The sequence below is a fragment of the Argentina silus genome, assembly GCF_951799395.1.
Source record: "Argentina silus genome assembly, chromosome: X".
NCBI classification, from domain to species: Eukaryota; Metazoa; Chordata; class Actinopteri; order Argentiniformes; family Argentinidae; genus Argentina; species Argentina silus.
The window spans coordinates 10,327,823-10,350,797 of record NC_139653.1 but is presented as its reverse complement, the minus strand read 5'-3'; the positions used below and the strand labels follow the sequence as shown (position 1 = coordinate 10,350,797).

At 42.2% G+C, this 22,975-nt stretch overlaps 1 protein-coding gene across 1 annotated transcript in view; it reads left to right on the top strand.

Moving 5' to 3' along the window:
- The window catches only part of micu1 (mitochondrial calcium uptake 1), a 41,605-nt gene that overhangs the window by 5,359 nt on the left and 13,271 nt on the right, over window positions 1-22,975 (top strand). Inside the window, exons 2-5 of the mRNA XM_083695848.1 lie at window positions 4,380-4,544; window positions 7,168-7,357; window positions 9,890-10,052; window positions 19,369-19,412. Coding sequence (XP_083551974.1) covers window positions 4,381-4,544; window positions 7,168-7,357; window positions 9,890-10,052; window positions 19,369-19,412 — 561 coding nt within the window. The 5' untranslated portion in view covers window position 4,380. The remainder of the gene's footprint in view (window positions 1-4,379; window positions 4,545-7,167; window positions 7,358-9,889; window positions 10,053-19,368; window positions 19,413-22,975) is intronic.

Sequence of the window (22,975 nt, the reverse complement as noted above, 5' to 3'; positions counted from 1 at the left end):
TAATTTTTTAAATAATTTGTTTCAGTTGTATTTGTTTAGTTATATTACCTCAATTTTTCAATATTGTTCAAATGAATATCAAATGTCCATATATTTGAATATGTTGAAGAAGACAAAGGTTTTCATAGGGTGTCCTAATTTTTTCTCATGACTGTATGTTCTTTTTGGTTTCTTTTCTGTTTTAAGTTCCAGAAAAACTTTCCATCCAGTTTGCTCTGTGTTTGTAATATATAATACTTGATCTTTCTTGAATAATTTCCTCCAATTCTTTTTGTTTGTTCTTGAAAATTCTTTGTGCATCTAGTATATAGCCTTAACTCGTTTGACCAGAACTGCTTTAGGGCTGAGTAATGGAATGGCCTCTAATGAGACATTTGAAAGTATCCCATATTGTAAGTGGGCGAATGACTGCTGAATTCATGTTATGCAGGGAAAAAACAGTTAAAAATGAATGTCTTACTCAGAGATACTGTCATTAAGCTTTGATAACATTTTCAGTATCCCCTTTCCTGTAGAAATTCTATAAGAGTTATGTGTAAGCCAACTAAGTGATGGTCTGATTGCGTTCTATCTGCTATTAATACGTTTTAAGCTTTTGGAGCCATTAAAAAAAGACACAAGGAAATAATCCAATCAAGTAGGTTGATTAAGCCTCCTCCATGTATACCTCACCCGACCCAGGTTTTTGAGTCTCCATATATCCACGAGCTCTAATGTGTTCATATATATATTTATTTTTAATATCTCCTTAAGTGCGTGTGGGTGGTAGTTAGTTTTAAGATTTCCTTTTCAGTCCATTGATGTATTTAAGACTGTATTTAAGTCTCCTACCATTATATTAGGATCATTTATTGCATGTGTGATCAATAAATTATTGTAAATATTCTCTAAGAAAAGTGGATCATCATTATTTGGACCATACATATTAATGAGCCAAACCTGTTTAGCTACTGAATTTTGTTACTGTACGCAAATTACTGGTAGGTCAGGCTCTTTGTGGTGGAAAGGGGTATCACAGTCTCTTTAGTGGATACAAAACTCTTCTTTAGGAGGAAATCAATTCTGTTAGGGGCAGTTCTGTGTAAAAGGACCCATGAGGACCAAATAATAATAACACTACCCCTACGGATGTCATACCCCTACGGATGTCGTACTAGCTGGATGTCGTACTAGCTGGATGTCATACTAGCTGGATGTCGTACTAGCTAACAAGTGATTTTTTGGCTCCACTGTCATTTTCTAGTTAAACAGATAGCTAGCGTCAGAGAAATGTTAGCAAACCACACACTGGTTCACTAGCTACTCTACAAGCCAGGACAACTGGTGCTGTTGCTAGTTCCCATAAAAGATTATTTTTTTATGAGAGAATTTAGCTGACTAACTAGTTGGCTAAATGAGAAATACAGCAGTAACAGTATTCCTATGTTGTCATATTAAACTTGTAATTATAATTATAGACTAGACATTTCACATTTGAACTGGGGGGATTGGCACATCAGATTTGCTATAGGGATTCAAGCAGCAATGTTGTGAACTCCTGGGCAAATATTTATGGACGACCTGGTTGCTAGAGTCATTCCCCCAAGGAAAGTTTGCAGTGACAACAGCCGAATATGCCTGTCACAAAGAATTACAGCCTCTGTGTGGGAGCATTTTGAGAGAACAAAAATGATGTGGTGTGTTAACACTGCAGAATTCTAAGGTGCCATAGGGTGTTTAGAACACTGGAGGTGTGAATTAACAAGGATATCCGCACTCTTCCGGTCGTTTTAGGAGTCAACTTTTAACAGCTTTAAATACCAAGTTTCACGGGGGATCCTCGCAAAAAATGATGGGATGGCAAAAAATGACCACATTACAACAATTGATTCGATTCGATTGCGTGGCTAATGAAACATTGTTTTGTTTAACAACACACCAAGCTGCAGCTTCAGACATAGAGAAATGATATTCCATACTGGCCGATAAAAGTTTCTAAAGGAGGGGTTTGCAGTGTTCATAGGTGACTTTTGACCATTGCTTTGGATTCCTCATGACTCAATAATTATCAGGTAGGATTTTGGTCCAAATTGGATTTGGGGTTTGAATTCCATTGAATATTATATGAATCCCACAAAATGAAAATGATAAATTTGGGGACAATAAATGAACTTATTTCTCAGGGACGAAACTATATTTCTATAAAATAATGATGCAAGAATACTTGTTTTATCTGTTTCTAACTACATAAATAATTTCAGAAGAATCTGAGATGGTGGGTGTTGAAATCCTCTTTTGCCTGTTGATTTGACATGGAATTACCCATACTGTACATGTTGTCTTTATCATTAAAGAGCACATTGACACGTGTGTGGTGTCCTAAAACAGATTCTTAGGGTCCTTCCAACACTGGTTGCAGAGAATAATATAAATAACCTTTTTTTTTTATTTTACAGTGGGGATCTCTGAGGCAAACAAGGAACAATTGTCTGTGTGTGTCTGCACATGACAGGCCTAGGCATCCTTGTATTTATTTATTTATTTATTATAGTTTTTTTGGTGCCAAAAGTGTCGATAATTGTTTTTGTTATAATGAAGACCACAAGTAAAGTGGTAAAGTAAAAGTTAGTCTCATCAGCATAGTTAATTGCAAATATTTTATACAATTAGGCTAGGACTAACATGTGTCTACTGTCTACCAGACCTAGGTCCACACCACTGCTGCACTATAGTCCTCTCCTCAGGCCTTGTGGGCACTGTGTTTTTTGTTCTGAACCCCTCACCTTTCTCTCTGCAGTATGAGAGAGAATGCGTTCAAGCAGCATCCCTGTATCACAGAGACTCCCATTGGTCACAGACTACCAATCGGTCACTTTTTATGCTGAATCAGTGTGACAATCAGAGCTTGGATCGGTAATATTGACAGGTGGCATCTAGGCCTCAGTGAGGTGAACTCCTCCATTCCTGACCATGAAGCATATACACATGGGAGCCAGAAAGCCAGCACAGGAGCCTCTCTCTTAATTGTTAGTCATCTTTCCGTGACACTGGTGAATTGAATGACAGTCATGTTTCAAATTAAGTTTAGAGATTAGCTGCGCTGTTGGAAATTGGTTGTGACCACGCTTAGGTCATTCTCTTGTTTATTAATTAAAGGGTATGATGAATCTAGGACATTTTGTATTGATTAGCAAAGGAGGTAGCCTACAAAGAGTGGCAGACTATTGTTTTAAGAGTTGCTTTTTTAGGTGGTTGTTAATTAGTTTTTAGAGGAAATGTTCTTAATCCTCACCCAAGAGTGGAGGCTTACAATTAGCCATGGGGAGATATGCTGCAGTGCCAGCAGACTTGGCACCCCACATGACTTTTAGTGGGGATTCAGATTATCCACTAAGCCTACTTCAATATAGACAGAATCTCAATATTATTGTTCCATTTGAGACAGTTACAACTCTCTCAGATGTGATTATAAGTCTTTGGATGAATTTTGATGACTGACATTTTCATCATAGACAGTTTATCAGGGACTAAGACTATCCTCAAAGGATACTGTTGCAGCTGACACATTATAAGATTATTATTGTAACTGCTATTATCATGTGCTATTAAATCAAGATTATAACAATGTTAAAGGGCCAGTCCAGCCAAATCAATTGCTTTGATTTCAGCTGCACACTATCCCTAGGTAACAACAAACTGTTGTGATATTATTTATTATTATTATTAGTTATTTATTAACAAAACTGCTTCATTTAATGCCTACATTTATATGTACAATTATTTCCGGAAAACAAGAGCATGCCGACTGGTTGCAGCATGAACATTACCGAACACGATATGCAGATGTCTAGCAGTAGTTGCTACTGCTGCAGCCTATTAACTACGAAAACAAAGTAGGCTAGCTATCACATAACCTCTAGCTCTGTATGAGCAAAATGCTTCCTAGCTTTTTAACGTTAGCTAGCTAGATAGCAGGGGAACTTTGCAAAAACGCATGCTTCTCTCTGACCCGCGATGCAAACTAATGATGAGTTGATAACACCACAATTTCACTTATTACATGGCTATATGCTTCTTTTCAAAGCTGCTCGTTTACTTCTTTTAACCTGAGTGGCCTTTTTGAATGTGTTGATACACCTGGAGAAAATCCTCTCTTTTTGGTCATTGGAGGGATTAGAAAACTGCCAACACGTTGTTGGCAGATGTTAATGAGCGACGATGTGATGCGAAAAAAAAAAAATCAGACCGTACTTTCAAATAAAGCTCAAGAGACATACTATCGATTTTTCTTACTTTGGTGATGCTAATTTCATCTGCCTTTGTCCAAATGTGACACAAATTCGATATGTTTTCACTGGACTACTCATTTGTTTAATGTTTCCCCTCTCTTTCTACTGCAGCATGTTCCGCTTGCGGGCGTTGTCGGCGGCATCCGTGGGATTGGTGAAGTTGTCACGGCGATACTACGGTGAGGCAGTGCGAGGGCCCGGCCGCAAGAAACTGATGCTAGCAGCTCTGGTGGGCGTGACTGGGGCGTCGGCCAGCGCAGGACTGCTTTGGACCAGGTATGACTGGGGCTGTCCGTGACCTTTTGACCTCTACTGTATCTTGCTCTCGACCATGTTATAGTATCTCATTAAAGGGATGGTTCAGCCTATTTTCATGTTTAGGTGAAATATCATCTTATCCTGAGTTGTCCTCATAGGCCAGTAGTGAAAGATTCTCCTGATCTCCATTCTCTACTCTGCTACCGCAACACAAGCTAACAGTTAGCAGCACTGTCTCCAATAGGCAGGATTCTGATGGTAACTAGTTTAGCATTGTTGAAATTGGTGGTGACAAGAGCTGTGAAGGATGGGATATGAATCTTGCACTTCCAAACATCCATGTTTGTTTACATTTGTCAGCGCGCATTTCACAGTGCGCTCAAACAATAACCACCATTGGATTATTTTAATTTTCTGGAAAGTGTTTTGGTCAATTATTTTGATCACTAATGAGCTCACAATAAATTGTGAATGGAAGATGATCTCACATGAAAAGATATACCTTTGTCAGAGCCCAATGGACAGTTTTACTGTAACACCATGTTTTGAAGCTAATATACAGTATCAAGGACGGGAAAATATTGTTAAACAAGCAAATCTGGTTACTTTTGATGGGAGAATAATGTAGTGGTTACTGTGAGTGAAAAGCATGAAATGATCGGATCTCAGGTTTATGACACAAGGCCTATAAACAGCTCTCATAAGTGTTGTATATATTGCCACCCCACTGCGCGCTCACAAAGCAAAGACCGTTTAACACAGGGGTGCCCAATACGTCGATTACGATCGACCGGTCGATCGCGAGAGTAGAGTGGGTCGATCGCGTGACATTATTATTATTTTTTACGACGGACATTTGTGCTTCAGCACGGTACGAGGCAATTGAGCCAGTGTGAGTGCGCCACTTGATTGGCGTACAATGCGGCCAGTCTGAGATCGCTTCTCTTCTACGGGTCACGTGTAATATATATAGCATTTTTTAATGTAGGTAGATCATTTTGACCTGGTCATTTTGAAAGTAGCTCGCAAGCCGAAAAAGTGTGGGCACCCCTGGTTTAACACTTCAACACTAACATTAATACTGACTCACTCCCGCTCTGCTCAAATACTTGGAGGAAGGGACGTACTGTAGGAAGACTGTCATGAGAAGGAATAATACGACTCATGCAGTAGGGTTAGCTGTAATCAGTACCCGCCGCCCCCTGTCCTCCATAATATAAATATTCCAAAAGTTACTAGAATTGCTTGTTTAGTATGTGATATGCAACACAGCGTGAAAAAAATAAAAAATAAATCCCGACTCCCGTTCTCTTGCTTGATCGTGACTGTGTGAGCGAGTGCTCTCTCCCTCCCCCATTGTAACTATACCTCAACTGTTCTGCTTTGATTGTTAATCTGAAACGATCAAGCTATTTTATTATGATGAGTACAACCTTCAAAAAGGTATTTTACACACATCACATGTATCCAATACAAGATATGCACGAAAAAAAAATGTGTTATCAGTATTTGAAAACATCTGAATAAGACCGTAAATAAATAAAAAATCACCACACAAACCTGTCAGTGATTTTTGTATTGATACAAGTGGAGACTGCCGGTGTCTTGGGCTAAATAAATTAATCGGATATCCAAGTTAAGCTAGACCAAACTTTGCTTATCGATGCTATATGGCTCAAGACGCAGCGCAAACATCATTCACAGCTCTTATCACCACCTTAAAGTTAAGCTACTATATAAAGCTAGACCAAACTTTTTAGCCTACTGAGGCTATGATACTGTACCAAACGCAGCTCGTTTGAAACAACTTATATAGCAAGCTACGGGTACAGTACTCTTGCATATCACAATGGATGTCGCAGGACTCCCGCGACATCGTCACACCAGTGGGGACTTTTTCAATTCCTACCTACTCTATGAGGACAACTCGGGGTAAGATGATATTCCACCTAAACATGAAAATAGGCTCCCTTTAAGATACCATCCCTTTCAGAAACTAATCTTATTGAGTTTCTCACTCTTTCCCTTGTGTCTCTATTACCCCAGTCAAACCAACTTGGAGTTTTCACCACATTACAATCATCCACTCATTCTGTCTTAAAGGGGTTATGAGTATACGTAGGAGAGCAGTTGTGTTTAGTTAAGGTGTAAACAGTAGGCTGGGTGTTTGTCTGTGTTGGGGTGAGGAATGTGGAATGGTGATGGATGAGGCTTCAGGGCGTCTGCGAGCAGTGGGATGAGACCGTTCCCTCACCTCTGCTTTCATTCTCCCATTGTCTAATTAAACTGAATTATTTAGATGACCCCCCAGACAGAACTCAGTTATTTATTACTAGTATTTCAATTTTAAATTTAGTCAATAATTGCCAAATGGGAGTTTATAAATCGCACACACACACACACACACACACACACACACACACACACACACACACACACACAATTAGTATGCCCAAAGTTGGATCTGCTGTTGGGGGAAATCACTGGAATACATGAAGTACAGTTTTGTAATTATAAGGCTCTGTTTCTCTTCACCTCTCTGGGTTCTTGTTTTCATTAACATCCCAGCCACAGGGCATGACAATCTCACCACTGCTCCCTCAGGTCTTAACTTCTGCTCTGTTTGCTTATTGAAATCCAGAGCCTATGCAGATGCAGGGCCTTCCGTCAGACATGCAGAGCGACCAGAGGCAAACGAGACAGAGTTTGTGAAAGAGGCGGAGTCTGAGGCAGAGTCGGAGAGCTCAGTGGAAGTCAGCAGTGGAGAGGAGGAAGAGGCAGGTGGCGATGGGAAAAAGAAGAAACCGCGATCAGGTTTCCGTGACCGCAAGGTAATCTATAGCTAAAACATCAGCACAATAACATCATCCATTCAATCAGTCAGTCATTTGATTGGTCCTCTGGATGATGTGTTCAGTACTTTCAAAATCAATGTCCAATGAGCCAGTGTCAGTATATTTTGAGTCTCTCATCAACATGCAAATCTTCATTCATAAATAAAAGAAACATCCATACACTTTCATTGCTTTTATGTTAATTATGTTTTGGTGGACAAATGACAAAAAGTAGCCTTTGATTTGATGAGTGTGTGTGTGTGCAGTTTATATTGTCTGTATGAAGTAATATGGTCCTTTGAAAATCTGGTTTTGACCAGAGGTCGGTGTTTGTGTGTGTTTGTGTTTCTGTCTGAGTCTGTCAATTTAATAGCTGATAGGATTTTGCTGTGTGTATGGCTGCCTGCATCCCTGGTGTAAGACAGAATCTATCAGCCTGATAGTGTTTGTTGGTACAGTGACGTGAAATACAGTTTGGAGTATCAGAGAAAATGAAGCTTAGAAGTTCACAGTCATGCTGTATGTTGTCTTGCTTATAGAGGCAATCCTGGCAGGCCCCCCTTCTTCTTCCAATTCCAATTAGCCTGTCAAGGTACTTGGTAGACTTGTTACAATAGAGTTTGATTATGCTGCACCAGACCATCGTCAGTACCATGGTAAATTAAAGGAGCAGGGTGTAAGTTTGCGAAAATCGTCTTCCCTAGTCTACTCCCCTAAAACATCCCTGGCCGTAACAACATGTTTGTATGCAAACCTGAGTATCGGGTAGGACACTCCATTTTAGAAAGCACTTTCGAGGGACCAAGACAGCATTCATAAATGAAATATTTCTTTCAAGGGATTCACTGATCACTAATGATTTAAACATAGTCATTATAAAATTTAGGAAGCTTTTAGAAAGCTTGAATGTTCCATACTGGACCTTTTTAAGTTATGAATGCACTAGTCAGTTTTAGAGAGGTTTATCAATGGGGATGCCACCTTTAAGGTTACAGTCCTATCCAAGGACCTCCGAAAATTGAGAAAGACTACTGAGGATTGAGTCTGTTTGTGCGTGTGTGCGTGTGAGGGAGCGAGTGAGAATGCCAGAATGCGTTAAAGAATGAGAGCTTTAGCCCCATCAGCATTGGCTGGAGACTGGGAGAGATGACAAAACTGCCCATCACTCAGCCTGGCCCTGGCACCACCAACCTGCACCTCTTCAATTAGCCACTAATATCTGCCTTCATGGGGACACACCCTCTTGTGATTTCCCCAAAGACCAAGTGGTCCAGCATCTCTATCTCTCTCTCTCTCTCTCTCTCACACACACACATCCACCCACACACACACACAGAACATACCTTTTCTCTAGTGCCACAGCATAGCCCTGTGCTTGAGGCTGAACATACTTGTCTACATCTTCAGGAATGTCAAAGACCAATGGAGAAGTTTCTAAATAAGTAATAATAATAATAATAATCTAAATAATAATAATTTTCAAAATGTCATATATTATAATAATAATAATAATAATAATAATAAGTGAAAATCCCTTTAAAGCTAATAAGAACAGCTGCTGCCAGTCTCTCTGTTTTCCTGCCTGACTTCAGGGAGTGAGATGCTCAAGGAACCCATCTAGAAAACAATGTAGCCCACATGGAAATGTCTATTGATTTATTTCAATTTTAGAATTAGAATTTAGAATTTAAAGCTGTCTTGAAAAGTGTGAGGTTTATGAAATTAGAGATTTGTTAACTCTTCTTCAATAGTGACCTGGACTCTACAGGCATATGCGTATGCCTCTGAACTGTAGAGAATCTGATTCCAAGAGCAGTGGTGTGTTGCTTGTTGTCTCATTGACACATATAAACAGCCCTCTGGGCATTAAGTGTACTGAAATCATTGATGCATTAGTCATATTTAGAATAACTGTTTGTGTGTCTGTGTGCAGAGATGTTTCTTTGGGCAAAATATATTCCTCTCCTCCCCCTCTCTCTCCAACTGTCTTCTATGTATTGATGACACATCCTAGTTTCTCTTTTGTATATGTCTCCCTGTCACTGATGTGATGCCCCCCAGTCAGTCTTCCTCACAGATCCCTAGGATTTGTTTAATTTTTCCTTTTGATTGGTTGGTAATAGAGTCAAGAGGCGAGAGGGTAATATCCTGTTTCATCATGATTGACAGCTTGTTTCCTGCTGCCATCAGTTCCTCTATTCTCCCAACCCTCCTTATATGTGCTCTTTACTCTCTCCCTCTCTCTTTCCCTTTCTCTACATCTGACCCTCTTCTCAGCATTGGCATGAGTGCAATGTTCAAGCGTTGCCCTTGGAGACTCCACTGTTTTCTTTGTTTGTTTTGACTTGACATTTAATTGTAGATTCATTTAGATGTTTGCACCCTTTTCATCGACTGTGTAGGCTCCTTTTCATTTAATGTATGAAATAGTGTGGAGAAACCTTTCTAGCTAAACCCTGTCTAGATACCTGGACTTGGATGGTCACTGACAGTGCAGTTGTGTGCTCTCTCCCTCTCTCCTTTTGCCAGGTAATGGAGTATGAAAACCGAATAAGGGCCTATTCCACCCCAGACAAGATCTTCCGCTACTTTGCTACACTGAAGATCATCAGTGAGCATGGTGACGCCGAGGTCTACATGACACCACAGGACTTTGTGCGCTCCATCACCCCCAATGAGAAGCAACCAGAGAGTGAGTCTTTCTACATCTCACTTTCTTTCTCTTCCACAACCTCTCTCTCTCTCTTTCTCATATTGTGGTGGAAGTCTAGGATTTACCACTCTGTACTTTAGCTCTTCGGAGGTAAGAATCAAGAAACAAGTCCTGAGTAGCCACAATATCTGAGTCCGGTATTTATTGCTTGCAAACAAGAGACAAGAGCGTAACAGCAGCCCAGCGTAGAACCGGGGGTCCGTTCAGCACAAGTCTAAAGAGACAATGATCAGGTTTGTCTTTTATACAGTTTGAACATATTGCCAGGTGCCTACAAGGCTATCGGCTGATGGCCTTGTGCTTACGTGAGAAAGGGCGGGAGAGAATGAACAATGGGGAGGCTTTCTTACTGATTAATCGCCGTTCAACATTTCACACCTATCGACAGGATGCGCCTGTCCCCCCATTATTGCTCTCTCCTACCACTCCCTCAGAGATCACCGCTGTTCATATGGTAAATCATACAGTGCTTCTCAGAACAATGGCTATAGAACTTTAGAGGTGTGGCAAGAGAAAATGTCATCACAGTAGTTACACAAGTTGTATCAGTCATATGAAAGTCTATAACCTGAAAATAGTTCTATGAATGTATTTTCCATAACAATCCCTCCATTTAACATTTAATTCCTTGAATGTTAACAACACTTCAGCCTAAATATCATATTTCACTGGACGGAGGTTCTCATATCCTCCTCGTCCACATCAAATAAGTTAAACCCGGGAAAGGGATCCAGGTTAGAAAGGTCATCCCTTGTCTCCATTCGTTCGAGTACCATGTTAGTTGTCATTATATGGGTGGCCGCCCTCCTTATACATGCCTTGCCTGATTAAGGGCGTCACATAGGCCAAATAGCAAGTTCCACCTGCATTTTTAGGTACACAACTGTAAGCTTTTGGACCGCAGACTAAGTACACTTGCTCTGGCAGTGGTTTAGCTACGGTGAGGTCGAATTGGGTTTGGTTTCCTGCGTTATCATGAACAATCACTCTTTCCCAGATAAAATTTGCCCCTTGTCTTATTAGAGAACAGTATGTCACATTATGTAGCTCATATACAGCCACTCCGTAGGCCGCAATCGTCTCGGCGGCTTCATGGTGTTTCAATTATGTTGGAATCAGAGGTTACTAGCACGTGATTCTTGTTGGAGCCCTGCGGTGGCTCAGTGTTGTCCTTGTCTTGGGCCTTGCTACTTCTCTCCTCCTGGCTGGTCACGCCTGGTCCTGTCGTGTTGCCCCTGGGCTGGCCGCTGATGTCTAGTCTCGCTGGGTCGCTCCTGGTCTGCCTGCTGATGGCTGGTCTCACTGGGTTACTCCTGGTCTGCCTGCTGATGGCTGGTCTCACTGGGTCACTCCTGGTCTGCCTGCTGATGGCTGGTCTCACTGGGTCACTCCTGGTCTGCCTGCTGATGGCTGGTCTCACTGGGTCACTCCGTGTCTGCCCGCTGACGTCCCCACTGGTCTCTCCAGTGGTGGTGCCTTCTTGCCGTGTGTGACATGTACCCACGTGCCTCTCTCTGCAGACTGCGTGGCGAGATGTACCTGGAAAGGACCCAACCACCATGGACTGCTCCAGTGTTTTCTCCTGCAGTTCTTGATCAGCACCCACTCCCCTTGCTGGATGTCATGGAGAGGTCCCCCTAGTGGTGTGAGGAGTGCCTCCTTCATGGTTCTGTGGATGCCTCTTGAAACTCTGGTCAAGTTAGCACAGTATGTTAGCATAGAGTAATTCACGTAGCATTGGTCTACCAGTCAGGGTCCCATGAGGAAACAGGCCGTTCTTTGCCCTAGGCCTCCCTCGCCTAGCTGTGAGGATCAATGGAAAAGCTTTAACCCAGTTCAGTCCAACTTCTTCACAGAAAACATGCCCACAAAAACTAAACAATATTTATTTCCCTCGCAGGGGTTTAACTCAACAAAACAACAAAGTTTCATCATAACATGATCAAATGGGCCATCAGGGGGAGGATGGCTTGATTGGGGAACCATTTGCCCTCTTTCTACACTATGCCAAATTCTGTGAATAATGCTTATTTACAATATCCGTCATCCCCCCTTTTGACACATGATCTTCTCCATGTGACAACACTTTGGTAAACATGGGTTATCATTTTAGGCCAACCCAAAACAAAAAAATAACAGGTGTTTCTTAGTAATTATCTTAGGTATTTTAGTAAATGTGTCTATTCTGTTTGTACTCTGGCTTTTGCCCTCCCTGGTGAGCTTATGGCCCAAAAACAAATCATGTATCTATCTATAAATCAATCAATCAATCAATCAATCAATCAACCTATCTATCTATACCTATCTATCTATATATCATATCATATCATATCACTTATCCTTAAAGCGAAATGCGAACCAGAACTGGGAATCCTTATGTACAGGAATACTAAAGAACACATTAGCTAGGTCGACCACTGAGAAATATGTCCTGGATTTCCGAGACCTTAACTGTACAATGAAAATTATCTTTATCCGTGAACCTACAATTTCTAATTCTTAGCTCGGCTTCCGCCACCAATTTCTGTGCAATTGATCTCAGCCGAGAGACGGGCAAGTTCTATCCGTAAAAATAATTTAGTGGTGCATTACCCAACGATATATTTTGCATTACACGTCTTTCTATTCTAATTCCATCTTCTGAACACCACAGATTTAGTCCTATCCCACACATCAAGTCTCTACCTAGTAAGTTGATTGGGCAGCAGTCAGATAATATGAATGAATGTTTACTATATTGATAACTATCTTCATCATACACTGTGAATCTCTCTTTTACCCCTCTTCCCTCTGCTCCGACTATGGTGATTACCCTTCCACTGAGTTTCGGTGGGGGTTGCCAATCCTCTGTTCTTAAAACAGAGTACCCTGCTCCTGAATCTATTAACAAATGTAACCGATCTGCCAGCCACCTTCAATGTTATTCTAGGTAGTACCTCATATGCACTTTCTTTCATAATAGCCTGTATGTCTAGTTGTGGTGTACGTGTGTGCTTGCGTATTGGTTTTATCTCACCGGGTTATGCTGTCGATGGGACCTCTCCCGCCTCCTCTGACCGTCAACCGCCCTCTCGCTCCGTTCCCCTCGGATTGTTGACAGTAATCCCTTGTTTATAGCTCCGTTTCTCTCCTTCCGCTGGCTCGGGACAGTCTTTTATCCAGTGGTCTTCCGCTAGGCAGCGGAAACACCCATGCCGTTTCTTGTACCTGTAATGATCGTTCTTGTTGCGCCTGCCTCTGAACTTTCCTCGCCCCCGATCACGTATTCCTCTGGCGTGGTCGTAGTGGTTAAGTTGGGCCAATTGCAACCTCGTTTCCCTTTTCTCTTTAGTTTTCCCTTTCTCGGCCTTCTGGTTTTCTATCACCTTCCCGGCATGTTTAACATATGGCCAGACCTCTCTCAGATCGGCAGGCGTCCCGGGGCGATACCTCAGGACGGTATTTGGCTGACCGTCTACCCCGGCTTGTGGATTAGTCACCTCCACCATGGGGAAAAAACCCTGGCTGTCCGGGTCGCGGTGGTGTTGTCTCGTTCTCGATATTAGTGAAGTCGACGCTGGGTTCGGGTGAGCCAGATCTGCCCGTGGTGCTGTTAGGGGTCTGTAGGGTGGAGGACGGACAGAGGAGCAGTCGAGATCCGCATCAACCTGTTCGGACAAGAATACTATAGGACACTGGTTAGAAAACCCTGGCCTATCTGACTCAACTTGTGGTTCCTCTCCTGATTCAACTGGCTTTACCTTCTCTATTTCGACTTGTTTTACCTTCTTAAACTGTTCAGCCTGTTCTTGTTGTGACTGTCTAATTGCCCCCTCTGTTTTCCATGCCCAAAACGCCTTCCAATCTACTCGGCGTGACCCTTGTTGTAACTTCTTAATTTTACTTGGAGCATAATAATTTAATACTTCAAGCCTGTCTTCTAGCATGTTAATCTGTTGTTGGCTAAAGCTACCGTTCAATGGAAAACCCAAAATCTCCCACATAGGCAATTGTTCGCATGTCCATCGACCATATTTTTCAATCATTATCTTAGCGCATCCATCCGTGCTCGAAGGCAGCGGGTTGGCTTTACTGGCCGCTTTCCCCATTATCAATTAGTGTAGCAACTTTTTCAGGTATTTCAAAAAGGTTAAGTGTCGTCAACGACAATAGGTGAGTTCCTTACCTTTTATTCATGTGTCTCCTCAACGGTCTTTCCGCGTTTCATACAAATTCTAACTATTAGGTATACCAAAAAATTATAATAGAAAATATATGTATATATTCATATGTGTGCCTTCCACACGTTGAGTGTCCTCAACACCACTTCTCGAAGTGTCAATCAGCCCGTCGGCTCTTAGCAACAAGTTTATCTAGATTAAAAACAAAAACAGAAACACACACAAACAACAAACTGCAGACCTAACCAGAATTTACACAGACTTTTAACCGCGTGGGCATCCAACCCGATAGAATTTACAACGGAATCTAACCGCATCCAACCTAATAGAATTTACACGGACTTTTAACCGCGTGGGCATCCAACCCAATAGAATTTTCAACGGAATCTAACCGCATTCAGCCTAAATAGAATTTACAACGGAATCTAACCGCTTCCAGCCTAAATAGAATTTACACGGACCTTTAACCGTGTGGGCATCCAACCCAATATTTTTTATTTTATTTTATTTTTTACAAATATTGTGGTCTCACCTTTTCCGAGTTCAATGTCTTTATGATGGACTCGCCGTGCCTGAAAACGCCGTCTCTCTCCTTTCAGGCGCCTTTTCTCTCAACCTTTGCGTTCTGAACTTTCAAAGGGAGGATTTCGGCTCCAGGAATATATCCTGACCGTATACGAGTTGACCTTCTTGGCAGAGAGACGACGAACTCAGGGCAGGCGATCCCGGACGAGCCCCCAAATTGTGGTGGAAGTCTAGGATTTACCACTCTGTACTTTAGCTCTTCGGAGGTAAGAATCAAGAAACAAGTCCTGAGTAGCCACAATATCTGAGTCCGGTATTTATTGCTTGCAAACAAGAGACAAGAGCGTAACAGCAGCCCAGCGTAGAACCGGGGGTCCGTTCAGCACAAGTCTAAAGAGACAATGATCAGGTTTGTCTTTTATACAGTTTGAACATATTGCCAGGTGCCTACAAGGCTATCGGCTGATGGCCTTGTGCTTACGTGAGAAAGGGCGGGAGAGAATGAACAATGGGGAGGCTTTCTTACTGATTAATCGCCGTTCAACATTTCACACCTATCGACAGGATGCGCCTGTCCCCCCATTATTGCTCTCTCCTACCACTCCCTCAGAGATCACCGCTGTTCATATGGTAAATCATACAGTGCTTCTCAGAACAATGGCTATAGAACTTTAGAGGTGTGGCATCACAGTAGTTACACAAGTTGTATCAGTCATATGAAAGTCTATAACCTGAAAATAGTTCTATGAATGTATTTTCCATAACAATATACACTCACTCTTTCTATCTCTTTTACTCTCCAGCTGTCTCTCTTTCTCCCTGTCCTTTTTCTGTGCCCCTTCAGTAATGCTTGTATCCTGCAGCCTACATATGCAGTGAACCAGAATGGTTGGTATTGGTTATAAATACACTGTAGGGAGAGCTCCTGAGTTAGATCTGGCCTGTACCCTCTTGAGAGAGTGTGTCTGTCAGGTGTGTCAGAATCTTGTGGACTGGGGACATGAGATGGGGTGATTTACTCTTTCAGGGCAAGATGTTCCCAGCTGGCACTGCCAAGCTGATCACATCACTCCCCTTCCCCCGAATGGCATCTCACTTGCCTGGGCAGACCGGACTCAATGCCCCCTCCCTCCCCTTCACCTCATGGCTGGCAGGAACAGCAAATGGTAAACAGTTAAGGCAGTGCACCAGTTGCTGTGTTTAAATTCCTCATGTCATGTTCATAAGTACATGGGGGGGGGGGGGCAGCAGGGAGGAGCATTCACTGCCATGAGTTGCCCAATTGGTTGAGCAGTGGGTGACATTGAGAGGATGATATTACGACACAGCAGTTGTTATATTAATTAGCGTGTTGGACTGTGAGAGTTCTTAGCAGTGGCACGCAGAGTTAGTGAGAAATATTTCATCATGAGCCTTGAATAACAGCTGAGTGGGGAGGGTTGGAAGGTGTCTATGTTGGTGGGTAGAGTCATCTTAGCATGGACAAGGTTTCAGCTCCACACTAGATTTCGTCAGCATGTTTTCCTCCTGCCTAGAATGACTTCTTCTCCCTGCCACCTCACACAGTGAGAGTATCCAGCACAAGACTCAGGCTCTGTGTTATAATAAGACTTCAGAGGCTGACTGCCCACTGATAAATTGCCCATTGTTGTTTTCTGGATGAGTTGGTTTTCTAGCCCTTGGATAAATACTGGATGAATAAATGATAAACCAGCCTTAACTCTTATTTATTTCATTTTGATTTGTCTATTTGGACACTGCCTCGAGAGAGCTGGGGTCTCTGTTGGCATTCTGTGCAGTGATGGTTTCCTCTTTTTTGTTAGGTCTTAAATGACTTTGAATAGGAGGTGGATGTGAGGTCAGTTCACCCTGTGCTATACACAATTATTTATTTGTTAGACATCCCAGGGGAAACTCAAGGATTATTTTACTTACAGTATGACAACTAAATAGGGTTTGGTAGAGATATTGTTTTGACCATGACAACAAGCCATGGCACCCACCATCTCATATTGTTCTGAAATTATTTCTGTAGTTAGAAACAGATAAGATAAGTATTCCTTCATCATTATTTTGTAGAAATGTAGTTTCATCCCTAAGAAATAAACGAATTGATTGTACCCAAATTGGCCATTTTCATTTTCTGGGATTCATATAATAAACCCCAAATCCAACCTGATAATGATTAAGACATGAGGAATCCAAAACATTTGTCAAAAGTCACTCATGAACCCTCCAATACCTTCCTTTAGAAGATTTTATCAGCCAGTATGGAATATCAGTTCCCTATGTCTGACAAATCATATGAAGCTGCGGCTCTGGCAATCTGGTGGTTGCCCTATCCAAATATATTATTTATCAGGGATAAAACTATATTTAAAAAATACTTATCTTATTTATATAATATAACTTATAATTATAACTACAGAAACCATTTGAGAACATTCTGAGATTGTGGGTGTCGAAATGCTCTTTTGTCCGTTGTCTTGACACGGAATTACCCACATAGTTATACTTTTAACACTATGAATTACCCACATAGTTATACTTTTAACACTATGAATTGCTTGATTAATGTTTGAGTAAATGTTCTCTTTTATTGTAGCCTAATTGAATCTTCACTCTTCAAATGGATACATTTAATGAGAATTGGGAAATGTCAAGTTCTGATAATTCATTATTATTCTCAACAGAGTAACCTTTGTTGCCATTGGAGCAGTTTTTAGTTAATGGAAAGTATTTCATGATGGGAAATAAGTATTGGGAAATCTAGGCTGCTCTTTCACGTGTTACAGTATTTGGGGCTTGGACATCAGGTTGGCATCATGGTCCATTTGATTGTGTCTCCCTGTGGACAGGAAGTGAGCAAAAAAGAAAAAAAAGAGTTGGATCTCTTACACGTAAACTACACTGTGTGCCAACGAGCGTGCAAGCTTGGAGCCTAGTGTCTTAAATAGAACCAGATTCTATGTGAGACCCAGAGTAAAAACAGGTGCTCGCAGATGCACGCAAGCGGTGTGGATGAAATGATTGAATAGAATGGGAGCGGTAGAGAATTTTGCGTGTTCAGCCAGTGTAGTTTCTATGTTAGGCTCTGAGATGTTGATTTTCTATATATAGATAACATATCAGCACACACTGCACATTGTCAAATCCCTCTCTAGTACAGTATGTAGCCCATTGAAGTCAAGAGGAGTTGAGGGCCATTTTCCTTCAGAGAAGCACTGTCTTAAGAGCCCATAATCTTTTGTTTGATGTGTTGCTGAAAGCAAGAGAGTAAGAGACGGAGAGCACCTCTTTAGTGCCCTGAGTGGGTGTGATGTCATAGGAGAGGTGCACTTGGGCCACTGGGCCAGGTCAGGGGCTGGGTCAGAGGTGAAGACAGATGGAGTAGGGAGTGAGGTAGAAGGAAATCAGAGGAGAGCAGATGGAATCCATTATTCATCTTGCTGACAGGCATTCTGTTTCATTATTCATGATGTTGTAGTAGCATATTTACATTGATTTTCTCTGACACACATGCCCACCTTGCTCAATCAATCCAGACAATGTGCTTGAAATGTGGTTTAGACAAGGATGTCCATGTAGGGGCTTCCGAGGCTTCCTAACCTCTCAACTTTCAGGTGTGGAGACGTGCATCACTAGTCCTCACTACTTCTCTATGGCCTCAGATGTTGAGCATGCGTGAGATGGGGCTGTCAAGCAAGAAACAGCAGAGAGCCAGTTGCACGAGTGTATAAACTATATCGAGCACACAGGTAGTGTTGGGCGTGCAAATTAAACTTGAGAGCTTGCTTACCACGACAAAGAAACATCATCTATGTGGACTCTACAGGTTGAAATGTCTGAAAGTTTGTAACAATTGTTTTATAATAATAATAATAATTATTATTATTAAAAAATAATAAAAAATTGACTATCTCTTCTTGGACTAATTTATTGCGTGCAACAATTATTTTCAGCTTGCTCGTCACACTTACAAGCGTTCAAGTTTAACACGCGCCCAACACTGCTTATGTGCACTCTATATAGTCTATGCGCTGGTTCTTACAGCTTGTTCTCTGGTTGCTTGGCTTGAGTTTATGCTCGCTATGAGCACGTTTCTTGCTCGACAGCACCATCTTGCTCGTGCTCGACATTTGGCACTCATCTGACACCGTAGGCCTTATTTCACTTTGCTTTTTGTAGAGCACTCTCTTTACTCAGGACCACTGGCATCCAGCAGAAATAAATCCCCATTTTAGAATTTAACTGATGATTAATGAACAGAAGAATCAATGCTGAACGATATTAGAGTTTATTTGAAAGCAGTGGAAAATGGAAATGGTTTGTTAATGGCAGTTATTAATCTCTGGCTCATGTCAGTGATTACCACTGAGTTACAGTAATGACACCCCTATAAATACATTTGGGCTCTGAGCTACACAGACACTCACCGGCAGACAGATTTAAATACTCATGTAATGTGGTCTGCCCTCCTCTCTGTCTGGATCTATGGTTCTATGTAATTTTATACACCTTAACAGTCCATTCTCTCTCCCCCCTCTCTCTTTCTGTCTCCTTTTCTCCCTGTGCATCTCTATCTCATTTTGTCTGTCTCTCTCTCTCAGACCTGGGTCTGGATCAGTTCCATGTGAAGCGCTATGATGGAAAGGTAAGCATTGTGCGCATGGGTGTGTGGGCGGGCGGGCGGGCAGGTGGGCATGGGAACAAGAGAACGGTTACCTAGCTATTGTGGGGGCCAGTTGAATGACGCCAGAAGGCTCTTTCATAACCTTGCTTCATAAAAGCCCCCCCCCCCCCTCTTAGAAAACTCATTTAGACTCAGCTCAGACCTGGAGTGGGCTCTTACTTTCCATTCCTTTAAATCTCTTAAATGTTCTTATTTTTTGTCAACTTCTCTGATGTTGATGATGAGGAGAAGAAGATTATTAGAATATCACTGCTCACCCGATCAAACTTGTAGGTGACACAATATTTCGTCTGATGGTCAGTGCTGCTTGTGGCACCGATGAGCTAATATAAAACCTGAGTTATAAAAAATGCACTGTCATCTCTTAAATGTCTTAGACGTTCACCTTTTGCTGCATCAGTACCCCTGAAAGGAGAGCATTTTTCTCTCTCATTGGCAATCTATCAACCTTAAGCAGACATGGCTGCTTGCCAGAGACCTTTAACAGGAGAGGGTAAGGGCAGAGTACCATGACGTTCATCAATATGTGCACTGGGAGTACCCCTGCCCAGTACCTAGGTTGACTGTCCATGTCTCCTATCCTTGGGTGGGTTGAATCGTGTAGCCCTAGTTCAAGGTCTGCCTTGCTCTCAGAAGGAACAGCTCTCCTTTTAACCATAATCATTACACAAACAAAGTGGCCCTTTCCTAGGATATAATGACTAATTTAAAGGCACTTAGGGTAGGTTAACCGTAGACAGACAAGCTGTTAAGAGTCATAAGTAGCATAGAGAAGCCACCTATAGTATACTATATGAAACTGGGGTGAGTGGAGAGCAGAGTCTCCCACTGAAATTCAGATGTCACTTGAATATAAGCCTCAATATAAGACAGGTATAAGACATGAAGCCTGAATATAAGACAGGTCTCCCATAAATTAAAACACAAACTGCCTGGTGATCGGTTTTCCTGTTCATTGGCTAAAGGTGAATGGAAGGTGCCCTGTTATGTATGCAACCATAGCAACACGTACCAGGAGTAATACAAATACAGACAGAGGCAGCTCTCAGCTCAATACAGGCACCTTCACATTCAATCAGGCACAGCCACCAAAGTGTCTCTGATTTGGACAAACAAACAAAACTGGAATTTCAGAACAAATCTGCTAGTTGGAATATGAGAAGTTGACACAAGTAGGATTTTGATTAAAATGTAATCATTTAATGGACGTATGAAGTATGACTTATGTAAATTAGTGATATATGTTGTAGAGTATTGGATTGTCTTTATTTGTTTAATACTGTAAATGCACCAGAAGAATATTGTATATGGCCCTCATGTGCCCACATACCAAAAACATTTATGTCCTGGGAAAAGAGCTGGGATACAGATTGATTGAGCATGAATATGAAGATCTGTAATGGCAACCCCTTCCTTCAACTGTAAATGGACCAGATGTCTGACTCTTGTAAATGTCGCCCATATCTCTGGGCTTTTTGTTTGCTTTATTTGCCAGGCAAATCTCTGTAGACATGAGTTTTCCTGATTTACAGTTGTGGTTTCCCCTGAGATTCCCAGCCAGCCATCCAGCAGGCCTGGGACAGTGTTGCCCTGCCCTCCTCCCCTCTATGCCCCCACAAACGCCTGATTGGCTTCATAGCCTCTTCTGGCTAGCGCAGAAACCAGCCTCGCTTGAACACTGCTCCTTCTCTCGCCTCTCTCCAAGAAGCCATGAAATCCACTCCACACTGTAGAATGTTGTGATGAATTACAACATTACTGTAACATAAAATCAACATGTCTGAATTTCCAAGTGACTTTTTACAGGTAGAGCGAATCAGGAGTTGAGCGGGGAGGGGATGGGTTTTAGAGGGGGGGAAATGTGAACTACTATTGATTTTTTATTCAGGCACTGTGCAGCGAATCAAGATATAGTTTTTTAACCACAGTGCACAGAGTAAGTGCGTGTGTGTGTGCGTGTTTGTATTGGACCCAGCCCCTATCCCTCTCCTCCTTGATACACTAATTGTCTTTTGATGTAGTGGAGGGCCCTGCCCTGTGTGTACTGTATATGTGACCCTACATTATGCACCGACTGTATATTGATGTCTAACTGTGCTGTATATTCCCTTCTGTCTCTCTCTCTTCCTCTCTCTCGCCTGTATATACAGTATTCCTTTTTCTTTTTTTTTTCTTTTTAATTTACAGTACTCCCACTCACTTAAACAGATTTGATTTGCATCTTTTAAACCAAATTGGTCACTCTCATTTGGTTTCTCTTCACACTCTGTTTCTCTTCCTCCTCTTACATCGTGTGTATTCACTCAGCTGTTATAATGTGATGTAACGTGTTATCATTGTTCTGTTAACTGTTTAATCTCTCGTGCTCTCGCAATCTTCTTCTCTCCTCCATATAACCAATAATCCCTCCATTTTCTCTACCTCTTCTCCCTTTCCCTCCTCATGAATCACTCCCTCCTCCCCTCCCCTCCCCTCCCCTCCCCTCCCCTTCCCTCCCCTCCCCTCCCCAACCATCCCTTCCCGCTGATCCCCTATTCTGCCCCCCATCCCTGTTCTGCCCCTCCCTCTCTGCAGGACTTCTGGCAGGTATGGGGCGTGTGTTGAGAAGCATGCGTGTGTGTGCGCCTGACTGATAACTGCACTATAATCACTATACCTACTCCCTCTGCTGTCTCTGTCTCTCTTTCTCTCTCACTCTCACCTTCTCTATCTCCTTCCCCTGGGAATGTGGAGGGCATCTATTTAGTTGTTAGTCTGGGACAACAGCTGCAGAAGTTTCTCTGTTTTTATTGCATCTCAGACTCAGCAAGTGCTTAACCAAAGTCATGGCCTTAATTACACCCACACCCACACTGGATAGGACAAAAGCCAAACAGTGCATTAAAAGTGTATACATTTCTTAAGAAAATCATTGGATTGGTAATAAAACCTTCCTGAGTTTACATTTGGCAGCTGTGTTAGAGTAGAAGAGGTTTTTTGCTCAGCAGAATGAAATACTGACTGAGCATCTTTTTACAGTGCAATAAGAGTGTGTGTGTGTGTGCGGGCGTGTGTGTGTGCGCGTGTGTGTGTGCGCGCGTGTGTGTGACATGAATACCATGCTTAACAGTATGATGTGACCTACAGTAGTTCTGACTTGTGGTGTCATTGCACAAGTTACCAGAGGTGTAGGTGCCTCCATAGAGCCTATAGACCTTATGTAGCAGGTTAGGTGCAGTTACTATAGGTAACCTTTGTGCAGGTAGGAGAGTCTTGGGCTAGGCTGGTCTTGAGGACTGACAGTCAGACACACCCAGAGATATGAAGTCAACAGGCAGGTTAGAGCCTGTCCACCTGACACCCAGAGGGTTGAGCAGAGAGACACACCCATGGCCTGTTTTTGTCTTTATGCACATACAATGGGTCCTGCCCGTTCTATGGCCCAGCTGCCTGCTGAATTATTGAAAGTGCAGAGTTTACCCTTTGTGCCCTATGCATGGAGTAGTAAACACTGCCACACACACTAACTAGACTCTCCACAGACA